At 37.5% G+C, this 9,324-nt stretch overlaps 1 protein-coding gene across 1 annotated transcript; it reads right to left on the bottom strand.

Annotated features, from left to right (window-relative positions):
• Positions 1-4,001: 4,001 nt before the first annotated feature.
• On the bottom strand, positions 4,002-8,185 carry LOC149826984 (uncharacterized). The gene is made up of 8 exons (XM_090020190.1): positions 7,923-8,185; positions 6,322-6,585; positions 6,142-6,213; positions 6,009-6,047; positions 5,488-5,595; positions 5,277-5,374; positions 5,071-5,182; positions 4,002-4,519 (listed from the first exon to the last, which is right to left on the bottom strand). Exons 1-8 carry the CDS (start codon positions 8,082-8,084, stop codon positions 4,268-4,270), a joined length of 1,107 nt encoding a protein of 368 aa, XP_089876316.1. The 5' UTR covers positions 8,085-8,185; the 3' UTR covers positions 4,002-4,267.
• Between the last annotated feature and the right edge of the window lie 1,139 nt (positions 8,186-9,324).

The raw sequence follows: 9,324 nt of genomic DNA, 5'->3' as shown, positions 1-9,324 counted from the left end.
CTAGGCACCTATATTATGCATATGCCCTCGTTTTTTCATAGCATCTCTTTTGCATCCAATTCTTCATCCCTACATCTATTGGGCGAAATATGAAAGGTGGAGTGAGTTTGTTCCTTGTTAAGCAGGAAAGGAAAGAAGAGCTTTACAAAATCAGTAAAGTTGTCATTCATCCGTTTCTTCTGTGGGCAAGCAAATTCAGAGTTTCTGACTATCTCTTTTTTCGGTCTATCTTGTTATGCGAGTGAATAGATATTTTCCAAGCTCGTTTTTTTCCTTCCCAGCAAAATATGAACCATCAATCTACTGGAACTCACTAGTCTAACGCAAATTTCCTTTCACTTCATTCAATTTTAGGAATGTTGTGGTATGCACTGGAGATGGTTCCTAGCCTATTCTACTGAGCGGGCGTTTCTTACGCTCCCACCTAAGGGAGCTTCTTTCATAGAAAAGGGTATGCAAGTTGAAACAAATGCCTCCAAGGGTATGTTTGATAGTTTGTCCAGATTGAACGAAATGAACAAAAAAGATGAAACAGAAGAACAACTTGTACCAAGTCCAACATTTGTTTGAAGTGTACTCGGATGTTGTATTCTAAATATCCGATGTTTGATGAAGATGTGCGGACAACTTGGATAGTCATGGATAATGGGTCGAATTACTTCATTTTGGATTATATGACCCGATTCGCCCAACCATAAAAGTGTTTTAACATGTTTATTATAGATTTTAACTTCGGATATAGATATCGCATTGGATTTAAAAACTAAAAAATGTTTAACATTTGGTTAATTTGAAAAATAATAATAATTGATATTTTTTATATATAAATGCTTTAATTGATATCATATTAGATCTAATTATGAAAGTTTGTCAAAATTTTATGGATTGTAGCTTCAAATACAAGCCTCAAACTGGATCCAAGTATTTAAAAAATATCTAAATTTAGGGTAATTTGAGAAAAAATAAGAATTCATATTTTTTTATATACAAATACAAAAACCATAAATAAATCATAAAATCCTAAAATGCAAGAAAATAAATCATAAATAAACCAAAAAACCCTTAACTACAAGAAAAATAAACTATAAATAAACTATAAAATTAAATATAAAAAACCCTAATGAAAGAAGATCAAAGAAAAACAACCCTAACAAATTAAGTATAAGAAGCCCTAATTAATAAAAATCAAAGAAAAAACCCTAATCAATAAAAATCAATGAAAAATCCCCTCAATCAATCAAAATCAAAGAAAAACCTTAATTATTTAGAAGATCTAACCTAATCAATGAAAATAAAAGAAAAACTCCTAATTGTTTAGAATATCTAACCTAATAAAAAATCAAATAAAAAAACCTAATCAAGAATAAGAAGAAAAAAGAAAAGGGGGAGAGAGAGAGTCCTCCGCCGGCCTCCCTTCCAACCCTCCTCTCCTCTGGCCGCTGCACAGTGGGGAGAGAAGGTCGCCCCCCCCCCCCCCCAACAGGACAATTTTGTAATCTCTCTCTCAAAATGGAAGAAGCATCATTGGATGGCAAAACAAAATATGCAGCGAATTTCAGAAATTCCATTTTCGTGAATTGAAAACAGAAGCACAGCTACTAGCCTTTTATTTGTCTTGACAAGGACAAGGCTTTTTCTTTTTTGTCGTAATGCAGGAATTTTATTTTTTCTAGGATACGTAGGGTTTGGCATAGACGTCTATGGGTGTACCAAGAAAAAATATATTACATGAGGAAATAATTACATTGATGTGGCTACCAACAGCATAGTACATGTCTGCTGCACTTGATTTTATCATATTCCGGATAGGAATCTATGTCATCGACGTTTAAGGTGCAGTAAGAAAAACTTTTGGATGCCTTTTGGATGCAATTTCCGACTAATGGTACATAACTAAGCAGGTATGAGAGAAACCCCAGCATTATTATTGACAGAGAGAGAGAGAGAGTTTAGTTATTTAGTCATGATCCTGTTTAAATGGTTGGCATGATTGGCTGCATAGGGACCACGTCTCTCTTTTTTTTCTCGGATGGTGTGTCGACAGGAAGATTCTCAACTGAAGTCTACGGTTGCCTAGGCAGACAAGGCTGTTTGGCTCTCACATGGTTGGTCTTCTGTGCCAGACTCTATCGCCAGCTTTAGGATCACGCACGATGTACCTATACACCTGCAAATTGATACTATATCCTGACGGGGAGGATATTATCTGTTTCACTTTTCTCAAAAATAATTATACCATGGGAAATTTCCACAGAGAGTCCCATCTTTTGCTTTATATTCTTAAAGAGATCGTAGAAGAGGGACCTCAAGTTAATTTCATGATTAAGATACTTAGTTAAATATATTTTAACCTATATTGAAAAGGTATGTTCAATTGATATTATTATATTCTGGGAGCAGACTTGTAATTTTAAGCTAATTAATAAACGCAAGATTCACCTGAACTGATGAATCGCAGTCCCGAATGGCATTTGTTTGATCCAATCATCCATTTTGGTCTTTTGGAGAGAGAGAGGGGTAGGTGTGATTCGGTTTAAAAGACCCAACAACAATAAGTAAAACCATCTAAAACGTCCAACTTAAAGAAATTGTACTTTAGATATAAAAAGGTAGATGAAGTCTCCTCTTTATCTGAAAAGAACAATGTGAAAGTTAAGGACAAACCTCAATCTAAAAGACTGGCCATGTTAAATTGAAAACAATGGATGGAAGATGAGATGGGGTGTGCAGAAAGGTGGGTGAGAATCGTGAGGTACTCGGAATATTTTATAGAAAGGATGATTGCAAAACTGGGTGTCGGGAATTTCATTATTTTTGAAAGGATCCATGGTTGAAGGAGGCTTTGTTACTGCAAAAAAAATAGCTGGTTGAGAACTATTGGGATGGAAGATGGCTTGAGATACAGTTCATGAATTTTGTGAAGAAAGCAACTGATGAAAAAATCTAGAATTGAAAGTCCAATAAAAAAACAGATTACAGCCACGTAGCTTTCATGAAGGAGCGTTTTCAGTCAAATCATGATATAGAGTTAGATTCCGTTGATCATGCCACCAATATTTTCAATAAAAAACATTCGAGATTCGAAACTGACTACTACCACTTGGATCATATCTCCGATATGCCACTTTTAAAATTAATTCAAAAGAGATTGCTCCCGGTTTGTAGATGTGCATTATATTGCAATGAAAGCTGAATTTCATAAGCCCATTTTTTTAGTCTTGCTTGTATTCAAATTAAATTAGCATGGGTTGATATAAGCTTTGGTTTAGAAAGGAAAGATACATTACAAAAGGTGGGTAAATTTTTGTCAATAATTTGGCATTGATGATTGTTTCGTACATGCTGGTATGCGTGGAAGAATAGGAATGTAGAATTGTAGAGTGAAGTTGGGAAAGGTAGAAGAAATTCCCATTCACATGAAATTCCGTTTAGCAGATATTAGGATGAGAGAGAATTGGAAGACGCCTGCGTTTAACAGATAGCGCCAATCTTTTGCTATGGTTCCAAGCCCTGTTTATCAGTTGAACAATTGCCACCTCTTCTACCACTCATTATTCACTATTCATGAAATAAAATCTCGATCTTCGTGTTGAGAGAGAGACGTATCAGGTAATTGTTACATAAAAAAAGCCTCATCTGGGTTTAGGCAGACCCCTACCGGTTATGGATACCCTTGGGATTTGAACTTGCAACGTCCCAACAAAAGGTGACGTGCACTAGCTGCTCCTACCAGACAAGCGGAGCCCCCGTTGGTAAAAATGCCTCATCTTTGTTTTTACAGAATTGAAGTAGTTTGTTATTAAATTAAAGACTTGAATGAAAATGTTTACTCAAGTTACCTCTACTTGATGTTAACGGCCCCTTGCAAGGGCAATTTCTAGTCCCTAAGACATGTCACAATGCAATTGGAAAGATGGTCTCATACCAAGAACACGAACTTGGATGAATTCATCAGCAGTTGCATCATTCGCAGTGCAAGTATGCACCAAATGGTGCTTCTAAATCAAGAAAAAATTGCATTTCTACCACTAAATAGAGTTACATCTCATCGGCCCACATGCTTAGGTGACCAAAACTAAAAAGTCCAGGAGACAAATTCCAATGTACTATGACCTTCAGGTAACAATCAATAGTGAAAAAAAAATTAAAGAGGTTTCAGTAACATCAGTTAGCAGACCCAAAAATGCAACATGATTGCGGACTTCTGCCGTAGTAAAAACAAACAGCTCAGCTGAAATGAATATCTGCGGTACTACTGGTTTCCAAATCAATGCTTCACGAGATCAGGAACTGAGAAGCCGTGCAACTGCATTTGCCGGTACATCCACCTCCAGTTCTCAGGCCTCACCTCACCACCAAGAGCTCGGATCACAGACCCACCACTGCAAGCACCTGCTTTGCAGCATTCCTCGAGAGAGAGCCCCTTGACCATACCATATAGGAATCCACTGGCAAAGAGATCCCCTGCTCCAGTGGCATCAATTGCTTGCACATCCCCAACTGACCGAACTCGAACAATCTAAGGGTATCCAATGATAATTAAGAACTGGGAGATCCTAAGCATGTGACCAACAATCTATACACTATCTAGTATCAACAGAAGCACAAGATTTTTAGGGACTAACTTTACTGTAATGATAAAAAGAACTCTTTTCAAAAATGACAAATAGCATTCATTTTAACAGAACTCCTTCAAAAAGACAATAAATTATAAATGTCATGCTTTGAAGAAAGCACTCTTGAAGTTAAAAAACAGAATTTGACCATTCTGAATAAGATATAGCAGCACAAATTAACATAGTAATGTTAATTCTGTTTAAACAATTGAAAATGTTTTGGGAAAAGGAAAAATGAAAATGTTCTTTGGGATTTCATTGAAACAAAATAATGTGCAAAACAACCAAACCACGCCCTTTTGAGAAGTGGTACTTAGATAAATATTTTTCTAAAATGAGGTTGGCCCTCCTGAGCCAGCTCCTTGCAGTTGACGAGTTAACCCACTGTCCAACCCATGTCTGGATCATGAAGTGAATGGATGCCTATTACAACTGTAAATAAAATTTTACTAACCTCCTTGCCATGCTTAGCTATGCATCCTTTAGGACCTAATGTGACCACCGCCCATTGGCAATTTGCAGCCAAAAAATTCAAAGCAGCTTCTGCATCTGTCTTTTCCTGACCCCTAAAATTCAAGATTAGGCAATTATTCTCTCTATCACCAAAAAGAACTACCTCATATGCATAATAGATAATCAGATCAACCTAAAAGATAATACCTCATTAACTCTCTGGCCTCATCCTCATTGGCGAAACAGAGGTCGATAAACCCATTCTCCAACATATCTAGAAGTTGAGACTTATAGTCCCGAACCATCTGCTCAATGAAAACAGTTTGAATTTATGAATTCCACTTTACCAATTTAGAGTAGTTCTTCATAGATTTACATCAAATGATTCAAATACATAAAAGGATTTTTGAAGCTTCACCTCAAAACTTGCCAGGTCCATAGACACAAGTACCCCTTCTAATTTTGCAATTCTAATAGCTGTGTGTATCAGTTCTAAGTTTAAAATCCCATATCTCAACACCAACCACTGCATATATTAAGGTAAATCAACTTATTTAAAAATTTAAACATTTAGCAGACACATATCACATACAATTATGGAATAGAGGTTCTTAATAGCATTTGTGCCATAAAATAGATGAGTATTTCTTAGCCCCGCCTTTGGACAGCATCTTCACAGTTTCAAGAAAACAATTTTTAAGAAGCATCTAAGAAGCGGAAAGGGAAAAATGCAAGTGGGGAAAAGAATCAGAAGAGACTGGAGTCACTGAACAACAAGAACCAAGCTAATATACCAATTTCAAAATAAAATCTTCTGTTCAGGTTTTGTCAAAGAAAAAAAGCATATCTGCAATCTATGCTTGCTCAAAAATGAGTTCAAAATGTCACCATGAAGAAAGTGGTGATACAATGAAAATGAGAATATAGTAAGGAAACCACCTTAGAACCTCTCAGATCTTCCCTAGTAAATTCATTGGCCTGGACAAATAAGAATAAGATCAATAATGGGATAAATGTATAACTACCAATTATCTCAATTTTCCCCACAGATAGTCAAGCAGAGTGGATGCACCTGAAGTCTTACTGCACTTGACAGACATGGCCTCATGGTACGGTTGCCCAGTGCATCCACAAGGCATGCACACTGCAATTCACTCACGGTTAGTCCCTTAAAAGAGATATCCAGAAGATCTTTGAGAAGAAATACTCATCAAAAGCCGTGCAGAAACAAGTTGATGAAAATTTACAACACCTGAGCAGTTGGCCCCTTTTTCATCCTCAATCTTGATAAGTTTACTCCATTAGAACTCATGTTAGATACAAATAATTTCCCCTGCTCATCATCACCGCATGCCCCAACAATTGCACATGAAATACCAAATCCTGAAGACAAACCTCGGACGGTGTTGGCTACACTACCCCCTGCTATGGTCCTTATAGGAGAAATGCCTTCAGACAATGGAACAATATGTGTGTTTACTTCACTGAGTATATGTTCCAGTTCTGCATTCTGCACCTGTTTATCAATCAAACAATTTTGTAGATCTAGTTAAGGTTCACGATCATAAACAGAAAACCAGAGAGGACTGGCATTCAAACAGTATTCTTTGGAGCTATGAGGTTTAGTTTCAATTTCAACTGCAATTAAACAGTACACTACTATGGCATTGACTAACAGGAAATCCATTTCTAAAATGAAGAACTTGGATTTCTGAACCTTGGCATGGAAATCGCCATAAATGACATCAATCCCTAGATAACAAGGAAAAACTTTGTGACGATAAAAAGAAAAACATGGATTATGCCATGTGTACTCCATTTTACTGGATAGAATAATCATAATGAAACAAAATTCAGAGTCAATGATCATGTTCTCAAAGTCTAAAGGAAAATAGTAGGATCAAATCGGTTATATTAATGCATTAAAAAAAATTGGCATGTGGAGATGTGTTCTTACAGGGTTAAGACAGATAAGTAGGATTGGGTAGGGTAGTAACTGCAAAATATTACAATGTAACTTACCACCTTATCCCACTTTTTTAGGATAAATAGGTGCATCCAAATGTATATAAAAGTGAAAAACCAGAAAGCAAGTTTATCATGTATTCCACAATTCAACCTCATGAAGACCATTATAAAGAAACATCAAGCATACGGTCAATAATCCCTTCATTTGATAGCATGCAATCTGTGGCATTATGAGACTCGTTTTTGCATCCTTAGACTATCTTGCTAAAAAATACGAAGAAAAGCAGTAACATCAATCCAAATGCTAAAAGAAATTACTTGGAGCAAGATTCTGTAGTGTGTAAATGCCTCTTCTCACAACCGAACCTTACTGGTTTCAACCTCCGCATGCGGAATTCACATGAAACTAAACAACGGTAACCCAGGAAAGAAGAAAAAAACTGCAGAAATCTCGTGAACGTATAACAGTTTGAGAGTCATACAGCATTACATCAACAAAAAACAAGAAAAAACTGAATATGCTTCAAAATTCAGAGATCATAAATGCAAAACACTGCACTCCAAGAACGACTAGAACTCAACACCACCGACTTCCTCCTCCACATGAATCTACGCATCTTATATTACCACTCCAGAAATCAAAACTCAAATGTCGGTCGTAAAAGGGAAAAAATACCGTTAAAAACACCAAAAGTACCATCTTTTTTCTCCTCTCATATCTTTGCCTTGTGGGCAATATCAAAACTTAAAAAAGAGTCAGCTAACAGCATAATAACGAGACGCCCACATGACCGAAAGTGCAAAGGATATACAGAGAAGAGGAAAGCCCAATAAGAGAAGAGTTAATGGTAAGATTATCATCCGTTTGTTGGGTGTTTCTTTTACCTGTTGGGAACCTCCTCTGTCTCCTGGGATGGTGTCTAACAGATCCCAGTCTACCCTAATGACGTGATCGAGGAGTGCGGATGGCTGAAGGCCTACAACGAGTAGCCGAGCCGGACCTTCCTTCTTAGGGATGAAGGGGGTGGGGAGTTCTTCTGCCCCCATCTGCCCAGTTTCTCAGGAGCAGCCCTCCCCTCTCGCCCCACTGCACAAACCAGCTTATATAATACGTCACAAGGGAAGAGAGAGAGAGAGAGAGTAGGGGTACGAATCCAGACCAAGTCTTCAAGGACATAACAAAAATGCCATCATCCCTATTATTTCCTCGCCAAGAATTTCCTTTGTTATCCGAAACTTGACTTAGTTCGTGTAGGCCTTAATTTACCAACAATTCCTCTTACCCAATATGGTCCTGAGAAACTATAAATTGGATCATGTATAGGGTTTGCCAATTCATTCAGGTTCAATTTCCACTGGTCCTTTCCACGCTTTAGCTGGTCTGAGTTTTGTGCACCGAACCATGAATGAGTCTACCCCACCCCACCCCCCCAAAAAAAAAATCTAGTGTGAACTTTTTCTTGAAGGTGAAGACTGGGGCTCAAGACTTGCGCTGCAAGTTTGAGCCAAGTCAACTAAGTTGCCTGCATTGATGGTGGAGTTTTTTTTTTTTGAAGGATTAAATATCCCTAAAAATGGGGAGAAAAAATAGTCAGACCCCTGGGGGTCCGACTTTTTCTATTTTGATGTTTTGTCCAGTGGAAAAAAAAAAGAACCATGTGCTTTTATCGGTGTATGTATGAAACGCTTCTTATATCATATAATACTTTCCACTACTTTGGTTTTATTAGGCATGGATGCAGGACGGGTCATGTTGGTCGCATAAGCTCAGTTGACACACAAAGGTCTTCCCCTCGTGAAGGAAGCTAAGGTTTCAGAAAGATTTTATTAACGGTTGCATTGAGACCTGTTATTTTGTCCTTGGGGGCTACTCATATTGATGGTACAAGTGACCGCATGCCATCGATTTCAACTTTTCAATTGGAATTCAATGACTCACAACCTGACCTTGGATGGGTCATTACTCAATGTTGGTTCCTTTGCACAAAATTGCTAGTAGACTTGATTGGAAATCAATGGGTATGAGGGAACACTGTCAACCCAAATTCACAGATTGGGAATGCTCACGAATTATGAAAGAAGTTCAATGATATCATTTAGTATTTCGATGTATCATAAGCAAGACCACAACAGAAGATGTGGCAATCCTATAATAGGGTCATTCTTGCAAATTTTCCCATGCTCAGGATGAGAGAGAGAGAGAGAGAGCGCGGCGCCCACTAGCCGAAAGCACCAAAACCACAACTTTTGTCATTTTTTTTTATATCGGATCCCGCTCTCAAGATAT

The sequence above is a fragment of the Nuphar pumila genome, chromosome 10 (genome assembly GCF_984573655.1).
Source record: "Nuphar pumila chromosome 10, dmNupPumi1.hap1.1, whole genome shotgun sequence".
Taxonomy (NCBI): domain Eukaryota; kingdom Viridiplantae; phylum Streptophyta; class Magnoliopsida; order Nymphaeales; family Nymphaeaceae; genus Nuphar; species Nuphar pumila.
This window is presented reverse-complemented; position numbering and strand designations above follow the sequence as displayed.